Source organism: Vigna angularis, chromosome 6 (genome assembly GCF_016808095.1).
Source record: "Vigna angularis cultivar LongXiaoDou No.4 chromosome 6, ASM1680809v1, whole genome shotgun sequence".
NCBI classification, from domain to species: Eukaryota; Viridiplantae; Streptophyta; class Magnoliopsida; order Fabales; family Fabaceae; genus Vigna; species Vigna angularis.
Window position 1 is genome coordinate 23,309,469 of NC_068975.1, and position 16,239 is coordinate 23,325,707.

General features: G+C 28.0%; 1 protein-coding gene across 1 annotated transcript; it reads left to right on the forward strand.

Moving 5' to 3' along the window:
• The first annotated feature begins 10,727 nt into the window (after positions 1 to 10,727).
• LOC108341495 (LOB domain-containing protein 12) lies at positions 10,728 to 11,555 on the forward strand. The gene is made up of 2 exons (XM_017579171.2): positions 10,728 to 10,980; positions 11,059 to 11,555. Exons 1-2 carry the CDS (start codon positions 10,825 to 10,827, stop codon positions 11,416 to 11,418), a joined length of 516 nt encoding a protein of 171 aa, XP_017434660.1. The 5' UTR covers positions 10,728 to 10,824; the 3' UTR covers positions 11,419 to 11,555.
• Positions 11,556 to 16,239: the final 4,684 nt, after the last annotated feature.

Sequence of the window (16,239 nt, forward strand, 5' to 3'; positions counted from 1 at the left end):
AAATAAATTATATGTTTGTGTAAACGTATAAAAAGGTATGGATGAAATCAATTTGTATCCGACATTATTCCATACCATTTTTCACGTGCCTTGCAGGTCTAATTAAAATCGAACAAAAGAATTGACTGGAATTTTCAAACTTTTAATACTCTGCCCCCTGTCCACGGACTAGGAGTTCTTCATATGTTTAGGTTAAGTTTGAACTGTTTTAATTTCTTACGAAATTCAAACATAACAATTAAATTTTCAAAATGTATAACATAATAGATAAATTGAATTAAGTTTGTGGTTTAGAATCAAAGTTTAATCCTTAATTTAGATATAATTAAATTGAGTCGTGTTCCATTTAAACATTTAAAATAATATATATATATATATATATATATATATATATATATATATATATATATATATATATATATATATATATATATATATATATATATATAATTATGCCACTAGTTTTATGGTGAAACTTTATACGAAGGCCCTCGGATATTTTAAACCTTATGGCTGTCCAAATTTCCATCTGAATTTTATAATTTCTTATTTTAGCACTATTTATAATTTTTCTTATCATCTAATGTATTCAAAATAGGGTGTCTAAGTTGATAATTATTGGAATTGAGGTTGCCCTGCAGGTAACAGATCATGATCATGTGCTTCGTAATTATTAATATTATTGTGCAGAGTTTGGTCATATGAAACAAACAAGTTGAAATTTTACGATGATCACATTGGGAACCCAACTCCATCAACTCCTGCAGGTGAATTCAATTTCAAGCCAGTTTGTCACTTATCACTCAATAGCTATCAAATTTCCTGTCTTGCTTCATTAGTCAAACCCTAGGCTTCCATTTCTTAGCTGCTGCCTAAACCTGGTCTGATTTGTAAGACCTGGATCAAAGACTGTTCAACATTTTCTATACTGCTTCATATTTGAAATCAATATTACTTAATAAACCCTAAATTTAAAACTCTAAACATTTTTACTTGATAATATTTTGAATTGCATTATCATTTTATTTTTCACTTTCTTGATATTATATATTAATTATTTCAAAGAAAATTTTGCTTTACTTCTTTTTCTTTTATTCTCCACATTCTGTGGAACCTAAAGTTTAGATTTGGACAAAACTCACCAATTGTGCACATAAGGTTAGAAAATATCATCATTTTCAAGAAAATATGGTAAGATTATGCTTTCGGATGGATTTTATTGTCTTCGGAATCAAACACAAATCTTGACTTTACTGGAGCAAAACGCTTACTAGCTGGTGGAGAAAGGGACTTAATATCATCAAATTTGAAGAAAAAAAAACAAAGTTCGTTTATATTAAAAATAAAGTAAAATATAAGCATATTTATTTCTATCTAGTTTTGTATGTTTAATCTTTTAAATTGATGCGTACGAGTCAATTTTGGGTGACAAGTAATTCAGCTAGCACCACTTAAAACATTAAGAATAACTTACTATGTATTTGATATTGGGGGATGATGAGATTAATTTAGGTGGTTTAAACGAAAAAATAATAATTTTTAAAATATAGTTTCATTATACTGTTTTTTTTTATATACTTTTACTGTTTTTTTGTTTCTCTTATTTTATTTATTTCCTTTCATTAAATACTTTAACTTTTACCTTAACTTTTTAATCTATTTTTACTCATACATTTTATTTTCAATCAGCCTTTTCCTTTCTCTACCAAATTCATCACTAGAGATTTTATTATATATAGATTTGCTATTCCCCTGGTTTCACTTAAAATTAATTTAGAAGGATACGTGTTTCAGGTCATTGTTTAGCCTGATATCTTATATTTTAATAAATATTTATATTTGGCAAACTTTATCGATTTAAAAAATGTTATTTTAATATTATTTATTTTCAATGTGTATTTTCATGGTATATAAAGAAAAACTATCAAATATATAGATTTATTGACATGTTATTAAGGAGTTAGGAATAAAGGTAAAGGTAAAATATTTATTAAAAACTTTTGAAAAGAAAAAGAAAAAAACAAATCTACTTAACATTTTATTTCTAATAATAACTATGTTTTTTATAAATTAAATTATATTTATGTAAAATTTAATTAATATTGTTTGAATTTGCAGGCTCACTAACCTTTGTTAGCAATTTGCCTTCAACATTATCTTATGTTCATTACATAATAAATCTAACACTTTGACAATTAAAAGTACATTAATAGCTTAAGTTTTTTAATATTTATTTGTTGTGTTATATAATTTAATTTTACTATGTTCATACTAGATATAAATTTTGATGTACAATTAACTTTTACAATGTGGTTGAGGTTTATTCGAGATTGCAAGGAACAAATATTACCTTTATAATGAACTTTCAATTCATTGTGTCAACTATAAGTTAATCTTTCAGTCTATTGAATACAATTATAAAGTTTATGATAATCTATGAATTTAACTTGTAGATCTTGCGTCAACTAATGAGCTTTGAGTGCATATATTATATGATGAAAGCCATGCAGAAAATCATGTCGGCAAACGTTGTTGACTCATGGGATTTGGTAGTGTGTATAATTTATAATTAACATCTTAAGTATTATTACTATATGACTCAAACTATTCATTGTATAGATTTTTTGTGACACATCTCATTGGAACAAAAATTCCTAAAGAAAGTTCGTGAGCAATGGACTTCGTCCTCTTTAGTGTTTAATGTTACATATATATATTTATATATATATATATATATATATATATATATATATATATATATATATATATATATATATATATATATATATATATATATATATCACTAGTGCAGTTAAAGGAATTGTTACCGGTTATTTTTGGCCATAGACCTCGATTTGGGAACCAAGGCATATGTAGACGAGGTAAAAAGTCACTACGATTCGCCTCGACTTTCTTTAACAGAAGCAATATCTAGGATTCGACTCGGTTCTCTTTGAACCGAGTTAATATCAGTTCTTCCAAGAGCCTTCAGATTGCGCATCCTCTGAACCAGAACATTATTCACATTCACAGGTTTCAAAATTTGTTCTTTCCCATTTTCTTTGTCATCCAAGGAGTCTAGAAAAATCTGCGGAATTCCAACATAGCCTCTTCTAGAAAAATCTGCAGAATACCAAACCCAAAACCAATCAAACATCTAATCTTTAATTTTATAACACTTTCTCATACCAATTCTCCTTTCCCCCTTCAAGCTCTTTCACTGCAAAATACAAAAATTTGAACATAAGTCAGAAGAACACACAATTAACTAAAATAACAGCAACCATTTCAACCGTGCAAGTATGTAAGAATCCGAACTCAAAAAGAAAGAGAATAAGGATCGTAATTGTTCTTTAAAACTGAAAATTCTTCTTCAAAGAAGAAAGGACAAAGCACAGTGGAATCATCATACCCATTTATCAAATTGGGCAAATTCACAAGAAAGGTGAAGGAAAATATAAACAGAGACAGGAATGAAAAAGCTTCAAGCATCAATAATAAGATCCACGAAAGTAACAAACTTTAAGTACAAAATCATTTCAGTGTTGTTATCATCGTATCAAGGTTATATACTATTACTATTGAATTGAGATTTGAAAGAAAAAGAACAGAAAAAAAACCCACCTGAATTGCAAGTATAACAGCACCAGGAGCAAGAAAAAGAGTCATGTGACTGGTGAGGTTGAAGGGTGTTGTGAGCCAACGTCTAGGTGGCACATTGAGTTGGCCGCCACCCTTATTCCCCAACTTGGAAATGGCCCTAACACTTTTCTCAAACGCCTCAGTGTTAAGAGTAACGTTGTTACCGCCCCCACCAAACTCAGTCAAACAGAAAACCACCGATCGCAGCTTCGACGGCGGCTACACTGGAACACCTAGCACCAGAAAGTCGCTGATCGTGTTCCTCTGTCAGATGAAAAGCGAGGCCAGCGCCGCCACGCACAGGAACGTGAAGAGGGTCTTGTGAGAAGCAAAAGGTGGCGTTTTGGGGTTGAGGAGGAACCACTCAAGTACCCGAGGAGGAGCCCTTGCGCCCTTGCGCCTCCGCCACAAGAACAAGAACGACCATCGCGCCTTTTGCCCCCCCCCCCCCGCGTCTCCGACACGCCTCCCTTTCGACGACGCGAAAGAGAAAACCCTCTTTGTGCTGATACAAACGCCCCCTTAATTTGGGTTATCTCATACAAAAATCAGAAAAAAAAAATTAAAACCTGTTTGTGCTGTGGAGGATGAAGAAAGCTCGTGGAGAAGGAAGAAGAAAGCTATCAATGCTCGAGAAGGAAGAAAAAACACTATTCGTGTGGCGTGAGAAGAATTTCTTGGTAGGACAGACTTTTATGCCTCGGTCAATTAAGATAGTAAGCCATTGCGTCAGGTGAACAGTCTACTTTGCAAAAAAGACATGTGCTCTCAGCAGGGTTATATGTTTCGGTTGTTTACTTAACCGAGGCAATATACACCTTATGCTTTAGTTCTCCTAAACCGAGTCATATAACCTTTTTTTATTAGTGATTTATGCTTCAATTGTTGACTTAACCGAGGCAGTACACCCATTACGCTTCGGTTCCTTTTGAACCGAGGCATATAACTTCCTTAAAACTACGAAAATGACATCGCGCTTTTATACGCTTCGGTTTCAGTAAAATCGAGGCGTATATAGCGCGTTAAAAAGACTTTTTTTTACTAGTGTGTGTGTGTATATATATATATATACATATATATATTAGTGTTGTCAAAAAGAGTTAGAATTCGCGGGTAAACCCGACTCACCACGGGTTCGGACAAGGTTGGGTTTGAAAATAATATATTTTTTTCATATGGGCCAATTTTCAATCCAACTCACTTAGAACCCAACTCGCCAGGTTGAACCCGTGGTGAGCCGGGTTGGCTCACCCGGATTGAACCCGCGGTGAGCCCGGTTGGCTCACCAACCCACCTAATTTAATTTAATTATTTGTTATTTTGTGTTCAATATTATTAGTTAACATTATTTTTATTCTTTTATAGATGGGGATAAAGAAAAGATGTTTCAAGAGAGCAAAATATTATGGATTTTATCCATTCAATACTCTAACATTATAAATGCATAAGTGACACAAAAATGATCAATATTAAAAACTTATTTATTTGCTTTTTGTACTTGCTTTTGTATTAAATTTAGATTGTATGGCATTTTTTTTATTTTGAATTTTAACATCATTTAGAGTGAAATTTATTTATATTTGAATTTCAAAAAATTTGTATTTTTTTGGATTAAAAAAACTTGTAATTAAGTGGGCCAGTGAGCCAACATGTTTAACCCACCAACCCGTGGTGGGTCGGGCTGGGTTCAAATTTTTTTAACTCGCTAATAAATGAACCGGATTGGATTAGCTCACTAAGTGACCAACCCGTGGTGGGTCGAACCGGGTTACTCGTGTGCGCGTGTGTGTGTGTTTTTTGGTTGGTTGTTTTGAACTGTTATACATTCTGAACTATATTGTATGTAGGTTTATATATGATAGCGAGATAGTGTTGTCAACATGGGTTAGAACCCGCAGGTCAACCCAGTCTACCACAAGTTCGGGTAGGGTTGTGTTTGAAAAAAATGTCATTTTTTGATTCGGGTCAATTTTGAACTCGGCTCACTTAGAATCCTAATTACTCAGGTTGAACCCGTGATGAGCCACAGGTTGGCTCACCAACCCATCTAATTTGATTAATTATTTATTAATTTGTGTTTCAATATTATTAGTTAATACTTTTTTTATTGTGTTGTAGATGGGGATAAATAAAAAGATGTTTCAAGAAAGAAAAATATTAGGGATTCATCCATTCAAGACTCTAATATTATAATTGGATAAGTGACACAAAAATGATCAATTTTAGAAACTTATTTGTTCGCTTTTTGTGCTTGCTTTTGGATTACATTTGGATTGTATGATACTTTTTTTATTTATTTTGAATTTTCTTTGGAGTTTAACATCATTTTGTGTCATTTATTTATATTTGAATTATAAATAAATTGTAATTTTTTTTAGATTTGAAAAAATTGTAATTAAATGGGTCAGTGAGCCAACCTGTTTAATCCACCAACTTGCGGTGGGCCGGGTTCAAATTTTTTTGGCTTGTTAATAAATGGGTCGGGTTGGGTTTACTCACTAAATGACCAACCTATGTGAGTCGGGCCAGGTTACATGTTTTAACAATGTTATAGTAGAGCTGTCAAAACGGGCAACCCAGTTCAACTCGACCTGACCCACCACGGGTTGGTCACTTAGTGAGCCAACCCAACTCAGCTCACTTATTAACGAGTTGAAAAAAATTCGAACTCGGCTCGACCCACCACGGGTTGGTGGGTTAAACGAATTTCATCATTAACTCACTTAATTATAAGTTTTTTTAAATAAAAAAAATTATAATTTTTTTAATGCAAATCTAAAAAGTTTCACTCTAAAATGATGTTAAACTTCAAAGACAATTCAAAATTAAAAATATCATACAATCCAAGCGTAATAAAAAAACAAGAACAAAAGACGAACAAATAAGTTTTTAATATTAATATATTTTGTATCACTTGTCCATCTATAATATTAGAGTCTTGAATAGATAAATCTATAATATTTTTCTCTCTTGAAACATCTTTTTTTATCTCATCTACAATATACTAAAAAAATGTTAACTAATAATATTGAAACACAAAATAATAAATAATTAAATTAAATTAGGTGGATTGGTGAGACAACCCGGCTCACCATAGGTTCAACCCAAGTGAGCCGGGTTGAAAACTAACCCATATAAAAAAATTACATTTTTTTCCAACCCAGCCCGGCTCAAACCCGTGGTGAGTCAGGTTGGCTCGCGGGTTACAACTCATTTTGACAGCACTATGTTATAGGGAGAACATACAAACCTGTTATTAAAAAACTGTGATTTTTTATATCGATTCATTTACTAACAGTATGAAAAGTGAAAATTTTAAACTGGTTAAAGTCCCAACAGGTTTAAAAAACATGGATCATATATATATATATATATATATATATATATATATATATATATATATATATATATATATATATAATGACTTTTTATATCGGTTAAAGTCATATAGACCTAATATACAGTAGTTGTTATGAGCTTTTACCTCTTTATCGGCTTAATCACAACCCAATCAATCAGCAATTAAGAGGTTGGTTCGTGATCTCCATTCTTGTTAATGACTTTCTGTCAGTTGACAAGGTCATTCAGTCAAGGTGATAAGCCAAGGGTGTGTGGTCACGTGTAATATGTCGAAGAAGTCGTATGAGTTTAGTCAAATGAGCTTGGTTTAGATGATTTTAATCCAAAGTGGTCAATCTAGAGGAGTTCGATCTAGGAGCTCAACGCAAAGAAGATCGATCCAAATAGTATAGTCAGTTGAGAAGAACTCGACTTAAAATGTTTATCGTTTTAGAATTTGACCTTTGATTAATGATTAATTGTTTGAAATTAATAGAACGAACAGTATCAATATTAGTTCGTGTTATTTTTCAATTCAAATTTGAAACCATACCTTAGAAATTTATGTTTTATTAAATATATCACATATTTTTAATTAAACTCATGAAAATAGCATGAACTGCAAAAAATACAGCATATAAGATATTGTTTTTCTTTTAATTAAACTTTTATATTATAGATCAACAAATTACGACAACACTTGCCAACCTAGCAACTTTGGTTTGCCACTTCCACTATTCTAGATTTTGAAGAGCACACTGGTTTCAAGAATCGAATCTTCGATATCACCAAGGCAACCATTAATTGTTCAGATTTGGAGCTTGCATGTCTCACGTTTTCTTCGAGAACAGTAAGAGATGTTTGTTTTCTTCTCTTGAGTAGTAACATTAATTCACGCAACCATTAATAAAAGAATGTAGCTTTAGATTCAGTTCAAACACTTTTTCACAACTTTCAAGAGTTTAATTAGTGTTTTGAAAGTTGAAAAACAAAAAGGGAATTTACCTCAACACATGGCCCCATCATCGTCATGTCTATTATTTTCCCTATCTATAAACTAATTACAATTATTCCTAAGAACAAAACATTAACTTCATGTACAAGACAAAGCCATATGCAAATATTGACTCAAAAGGAAATAGAATATTTGAGATAGGGTTCGTGTGGAGAGCATTTAATGCAAAGAGAAAGAACAGGTTTTAGGGTTTCACAGCTATGTACAGTTTTAATTTCAACCTCTCTTTCTAAAAATTCAGAAGGCCTTGGTCTATGTCAGATCATTAATGCCACTAATTAACTAATTTAATTTGTTTACATCTGTCAATTAGTAATTATAATTTATATTGTCGCGATAACTACGTACTGATATGGAGATGAGTAATGCAACATGGCCACGTATGCATGGTTCGCATTAACGACTATGCAAACATTAATTTTGTGTTTTTAAAATATAACTCGTCCACTTTCTTCACAAATACATACACACTATGTGAGTATTTGATGAAACACTCAGAGAGAAAAAATTAAAGAGAAATCTTTTATTAAAAATATGAGAATTTAATTATTTACAAAAATAAAATATATTTGAATATAAAAGAGAAATACAAATAACAACAAATCATAACAGAAATCTAATAGAAAATCAAAATAAAAAATTGAAAGAAGATATCAAAATATTTTTAACAATAATATATATTGTTAAAACGTAGTTGAAGTGGTTTTGTTTATGAATATGAACTTGATCGTGATATTTTCATATATATAGATATGAAGGGGTTTGATTATTATATTTTTAAAAAGAGTACTTTAATTAATATCTAAAATTATTAGATATTTATAAATAATACGTAGTTAATAAATTTGAATGATTATGGTATTATATTAAAAAATAAATTTTAAATCTATAATTCCATAAAACTATAAAATTAAAAATACATTCATTTATATATATATATATATATATATATATATATATATATATATATATATATATATATATATATATATATATATATATATATATATATATATATATATATATATATATATATAGACAATCTAATTGCTTCATATTAAATATATGTGTTATTAGTAAAAAAATCAGGAAACAAGAGAATCATTCATATTTTACTGAATTATGTTAAAAATGAATGTGCGTAACCTAATAATGCATGGAGAAAAGTGTGAAAAGAAAAATATGAACCCTGAATGTGTTGTTTTGTTAGCATTATTCAACTTAAACACGCAATTGGTATATGCATAGAGAAAAGAAGAATTGAAAAGGGTTTGCATGTGGCTGAGCCAACAAACATTCATGTCCACAACTCTTAATAGTAAACAACACTTTTACTTACATCATACTTCTTTTTTCTTCTAACTTTTAAATCATAAAACTAATTTTTCAAAATCTATAAATTATTACAAATCAAATTAAACATTTATGTTTAAGATAATGATACTTTCACAACATTTTAACACCATCTACGTATCATTGTACAATAATTTTAGACCAATCACATAATGACACGTAAATGATATTAAAATATGTCAAAAAATTATTGTCAAAGTATCATTGTCCTTATGTTTATCATTCTCCATAACTCCTAACGCACACCAACTAATGGGTATGTCCTATTTTATAACTCACATTATTTATCTTTAATATTTTATTGATGTATGATATAATGTATGTGTTTCATAAATATCATATACTTAGATATAGATTTTATTTAATGAATTAACTCAATATTTTTTCTTCATGGTATGCATGCTTATAAAATTGAATATCTGTCAGCGTGTTTAAATAAAGTATGTAAAATTGTCCAACTGGATTACATAGTACATACGAGTGTAAAATACGTTATGTGTACGTACTTTAGTACATATATATAAAAGTGAAGAGTCAAATGTGGACGTAAATACTACACAACTGCGTGCATTGCCAACCTATCACGCGCCTTCCCCACTGTTTGACCACCGCCTAATCTATCTTTTATTCATTACTCATAAAAAATAGTGATAGAATGAGAAAACAAATAAGTAAAAATAGTACAAAAAAAAATATTTTTCCTTAAAATACTAACACAAAAAAAATATATTTTATTTTTAAGTTTATTTGTTCAATCAACATTCATCATTTTCTTTATTTTAAGTACAAAGTTTGAAGTTAATTTCACCCTCTTATTTTTTTTTTCAATCTTTTTCACTTATGGTTTCAACAAACCACTTAATCTTCTCCTATTTGTCCTATTTTCTTACTTCTTCCTCACTCATCACCTCTTAGAACAATTTACCTTCATTCTTTGACTTCATTGCTCTCTTAATGTATTATAATGCTGCAAATATTTTTGACTAAACTTGTAATTTACAATATGAAATACATATTATATACGTTCACACTAGAAGAAGTGGTTTCTAAATAACTTGGTTTCTTTTTTTAAAACATTTAATTCCATGTTCAAGAGACATAAGATATCCTAGATGATGTTTTGTTTTTTACTCCAAATGTTTAACACAATTATATAAGTCAAACTCAAACTCGAGACTTGTTGATTAAGTTGGAACAAGTTGATTTACGCGGTTGATTGTGCATGCAAGTTAATTTCATATTTTCAATTCATACTTTAGAAGAAGGGCATGTGCATCTAGCTAGTCTCCATTAGGCAAGCAATTCAAATCTCACACACCATTTATAAATAAGAAATTCTATGCTCATTCTCTTAAACCCTTTTCTTCATTGTGTTTTGGCTTACTTTTCTTCCTCTCAACACACACATCAAAAAGACAACAAAGGCATAATCTCATCCTCTTCGTTTTGCTTCGTCAGTGTTCTATATATATATAATGGGGGGTACCTCACCTTGTGCTTCTTGCAAGTTGCTGAGACGTCGTTGCTCCAAGGAATGCATCTTTGCTCCTTATTTTCCTTCTGATGACCCACGCAAGTTTGCCATTGTGCATAAGGTGTTTGGTGCTAGCAATGTCAGCAAAATGCTGCAGGTATTTCTAACTTCCTGATATATGTGTTTTTTCATGTAATGGTTATGTAATAGTATTCACTAAATGTGTTCATTTCAGGAACTTGGTGTTCATCAAAGAGCAGATGCTGTGAGCAGTTTAGTTTACGAGGCAAATGCAAGAGTGAGAGATCCAGTGTATGGATGTGTTGGAGCCATATCATACCTACAAAACCAGGTTTCACAGTTGCAAATGCAACTTGCAGTGGCTCAAGCAGAGATTCTATGCATTCAGATGCAGCAACAAGAACCTACCATAACCACACAAGTAGACCAAGATCAAAAATCACTGCTTCTGTCTGTAAACAATAACTATGAAACTCTTCCTCACTATCTTAACTTTCCTTCATCTTCTTCCTCCTCTTCAAATGTCTTCCATGACCCTCATGAGCCTCTCAAGAGAGAGTCTTTTTGGGCTTGAATTTACCAATGTGAAATGGATTTTAACTGTTACAAAATCTTTTCTTTCTCTTTTGTCTCTTAGTGGACCTTTTCTTTTATCTTATTCTTAATGTTCACACATGTATGTATTAAGGATTAAGATAGAATATTACTGGAGATCTCACTTTCACTAAAAATAAAACACAAGATACAACAGATTCACATTAAGTAAAGTTAAAACTTTACAAACTTATTTTATAAGATTTAATTATATCATGTGAAATATTAAAATTGTTAATAAAAAAAGGAAGTGTCTCGAAAAGAAAGATAAGAAAGATAAGATGAGATGAGAAAAATATGAGCTGAATTAATATAAATGATACTTTTGATAAATATTTATTTAACGTCATTTTTTTTTTATTTTTTGAGAAAATATAAAAATTCATTTTTCTATATCTATATCATATGTGTCTAATGAATATAAATACGTTTAACACTGTCTTTATTCTTATTATAAATGTGGTGGATGAGGGACATTATATTATAAAATATTGTATAAATAATTAAAGATTAAACGTAGAAAAGAAGAAGCAGAATGTACGGGTCAAATCATGCATGTGCAATTTGTCTTACAGGAGAAGTTATTATAATTAGTATATTGAAGGAATCTGCTTGAAAGGCAAAAAGCTAAGTAATGATCATTTGAAAAAGTTGGAACAAATTAAAAGAAAGTTACACAATCATATGAATAAGTTGGACTCAACAAGTAACTTTCCAATTAGGGGACTTTGTAACTTTTTTATTAATTTTGTGGTTTTCTTTATTATTTTCTACTTCTAAAAATAGAGTTTGGGCTGTAGTATTTAATTCTCGTGAGATCGTTTTTATCTGTTAATAAAGAAATCTTCCTAAGACATTATTTAAAAGCAGAATGTTCATATTGAAGCATAACGTTTTTGCATTAGAAGTTAATAGTTCTCGATCATATACTACCTACCAAAAATTAAAATCTGCACCACTTAGTATGATATCTATATTTTTAAGATAAATTTAACTATGAAACGTAAAAAAAATTATTATATAGAAATACAAAAATTTGAGTCAAGAATAAATAAAGACTCGTAAAGATATAGTTTTTTTATTTTGAGTTGAATTCTGGAAAGAAGAAAAAAAAATCAACAATAGTACCATAACTGATTTTATACTAAAAATCTAATTAAGAAGTATGTTGAGGTAAATGAGATGTTATTTTTTATAATTATTTTTTCAAGTAAAATTTTAAGTTTATAATAATATTTTGTGATTATTAAATAATTTTTTTGTAGTTTATTTGTAATTAATAAAAAAACTCTATCGCTATAAGAATTTATTTAAGATATTTCTAAAATAATTATAATTACTACCTTAGCAGATGTGAAAAAACCATTAATTTAATATATTATTAAAAAAACTTAAATTACACCTAAAATAAAATAAAGGAAGTAACATCTAATTACCTTTCAACAACCTAAGTGAAATTTGGTATATTAATACCTTGCTGCGAAATTTGGTATATATGTCAAATAGACCAATTTTGACATATAGCCACCTCTTTATAAATTAAAAAATAAAAGTATATAATATAAAATAATTTAGAAAATTAAATGTTGGGATATCTAATTACTATATACTTTAAAATAAAACAAAGAAGAAAAAAAACATATGAGTAATATCTTCGATTTTTATGTAAAAACTTTTTGATATTTAAACTAGAGATAAAATAGTTTTATTTAAGTATATAATACGATAAGTTTTATCTATTAATTGAGTCTAAATAAATATTAATTATATAATTAGAGGTTATTTTGGTTTAGAGGCCGTCAAGATACATATATGATTAGTTTCTCAACTTTTTTAGGAGTGAGATATTTATTTATGTTAAGTTTATATAATAATTTATGTTTTAAATAATGTTTAGATGGAGAGTTTATGAAAGATTTGGATAAAATTTATTTTACATGACTTTTTTATGATTTCTTTGAATCAATAAATAATTTCTTAGAATTTTAGAAGATGATAACGTTAGTGTTTATATTTTTATAAATATGTGTAACATAAAGTTTTTCATGTTGTTTTTTTGAAATAAATTATTATATTGATAAATTAATTTTTATAATCATTTAATTTTTGAGATAAATTATTATATTGAAATAATAATTTAATTTTTTAGTTTTATGTATTTATTTAAATTTTCATAATAGATATAATTATTTATATTTTAGTTAAATGTAATTTTTATCATAAGTTTAATGTGATCTCTATATTTTACATTTTTTTTATTTTAATAAATTTTTATATGTAATAACAAATGATTAATAAATTTTGAATAAACAAAATTTGGATGTAAAAACTCATAATTAAGCTCATGAGTTTATTTGAATGAAAATAACCCCTGACTGAACTTTGGTATATTGCATCATTTCTTGCTGTGAAATTGGGTATGTGTCAAATGTACCAATTTTGACATATTAGGTCATCCCTTTATAAATTAAAAAAAAAATTAATCTAACATAAAATGATTTAGAAATTGAAAACAGGTTACCTGTATATTTACTTAGTTTTATACACAGACAATGTAGAAATAGTTTTGCAATGTCTATGAATAAAAACGGTAGAAATATGTTTAAAATAATTATTCTAAAAGTTAGCCAAATTATTACAATAATTTTTATTCATTACTATTTTAAAAATCACTCTTAGTGTATGATAAAAATTTACTTTTTATAAAAGTAAGTAATATGTTATAATAAAGTATTCATATAGACGATAGTTAATATAATTTATTAATAGTTAATCACATTTTACAAACAAATATTACACTATATGAATAAATTATTTTATTAATTGGGCAGGACTAAACGTGATTCTTCATCTGTTTTTTTTTTTTTTGGGCACTACAATTTGATTCTTAATTAGCATTAGAAAAGTGGGAACACGTGTCCACCAATTCAACATCTTTTAAACTTATCAAGTTAGAAACAATGACGGATTAAATACTAAAGTAGGGTTAGCACATGGGTCTTATAAAATATATATCATTACATTTGAATTATTTGTTTTTGTGATGAGAATTTAATGAGAGAGAGAAGACAATTCTTGACTAAAACAGTTAATGATATTTTAATATATATTCCGTCTAAGAAATAAGTAATAAAATATTAGTATCCCTAAATTGATTTAAATTAATAATTATTTTATGTCATGACAATTTTTTATCATACTTTTAATCGCACACTTAAAATATTGAATTATTCGTTAATAACGTCAGATTATATTCATATACTTAGAACTTTTAACCAAACAAAATTATAAATTCCACTGTTTGAAAATTAAAGTGACTGATATATTTGAACAAACTTCGCTATGAACATTTTTAAAAGAAAAAAAAACTGAAGAAAGTGAAGTGATTTTGTTCATAAGATAAAACTAATTTATACTCAAATTTAAATATTTTAATATAAAAAGCTTTCACAAATTTACTTATATATAAATTAATTTTAATGTATTAAAAAGTTATTTTATTTTATTTCATTTTAAGAGATAGGTTTTACGAACAAGTTTATTGAAACATTCCTTACTTCAAATTTAGTTTTTGATTTTCACTTTCTTTATGAGTTTTTGTCACTTTCTTTCTTATTCTTGTTCTATATAATTGCTTAAGTTTGAACTTCGGGGAATTAATGTCCATTTGAAGTAACAATGAGAATGGGAAAAAAATATGAAACTCTCCTTGTAAAAGTCAATGTACTAGGTTTTGATGTGTTTATGTTTTATAATAATGATTAATAATTTTTATTTCGGTTAAATAATAATTTGGTTTTGCTTGGGTTTTTATTATTGATTCCTGTATTTTTTTTTCCATTTTACTACTCTACTCTTTATAAAATTGGGAATTTATTAAGTCTCTATAATGTTGAAAGATTTACATTTTACAACTCATTATATAAGAAGTCATAGTCACCGATTAACATAAACCATACATTAAATATGTTAGATAAATATCTTTCTCATTGAAAAAGTACATATTATGTGCTTTTTTATATAAATAAAATGATAAAAAAATAAATTGTGTTTTATATAAGTTATGAATTGTTTTTATAAAAAAATTATAAGATGCAAAATTGGAAAAAAAATATATATATATATATATATATATAAAAGAGAATGAAAAAATGTTCTTATATTATAGGATAAAAAAAATGATGATGTTCGTGTGTGTGATTGACTGTTATAATATTTTGTTCCCGCTGAGATAAACAAAGGACCATGAAATAGCCCAAAACAAAAACAGAAAACTTCACGCTTCGCTTATGAGCGAAAGTGCATGGATAAAAAAATGGAAATTACAACAACTTTTTGGACAAAATTTTCAAATTAAAAGATAACCGGTAATTGAAAGTTAAATTGTGTAATACATATAGTTATCAAAATTATTTGCTATATCAACATTACTGAAATATGTAGATAGAATAACATTAACAATGTTATTCAAAACATATTACTGAAATGTGTAGATATAACATTAACAATGTTATTCAAAACAAATACCATACAATAAAAAAAAGAAAAAGATTAGAGAATTTATCAAATAGAAATAGCACAACATATAGAAGTAAAATACTACACTTATTCTTTTTCCAATATTTTCTCCCTATTTTCAAAAGTAATGTAATAATTATTTTGTTAGGATGTAATTTTGTTTTTCTTTTGGAATAAGTTATAAAATTTTCTTAGTTTGATTGAAGAAATAAGGATAAAAATAAATGTAGGTTAGTGATGATAATGAATTTATTTTGATTAATATTTTATAAATTTGTTCTGA

Coding starts and splice junctions, on each gene's coding strand:
- LOC108341495 (XM_017579171.2), top strand. CDS start 10,825: ATGGGGGGTACCTCACCTTGTGCTTCTTGCAAGTTGCTGAGACGTCGT. Junction 10,981..11,058: donor ATGTCAGCAAAATGCTGCAG/GTATTTCTAACT, acceptor TGTTCATTTCAG/GAACTTGGTGTTCATCAAAG.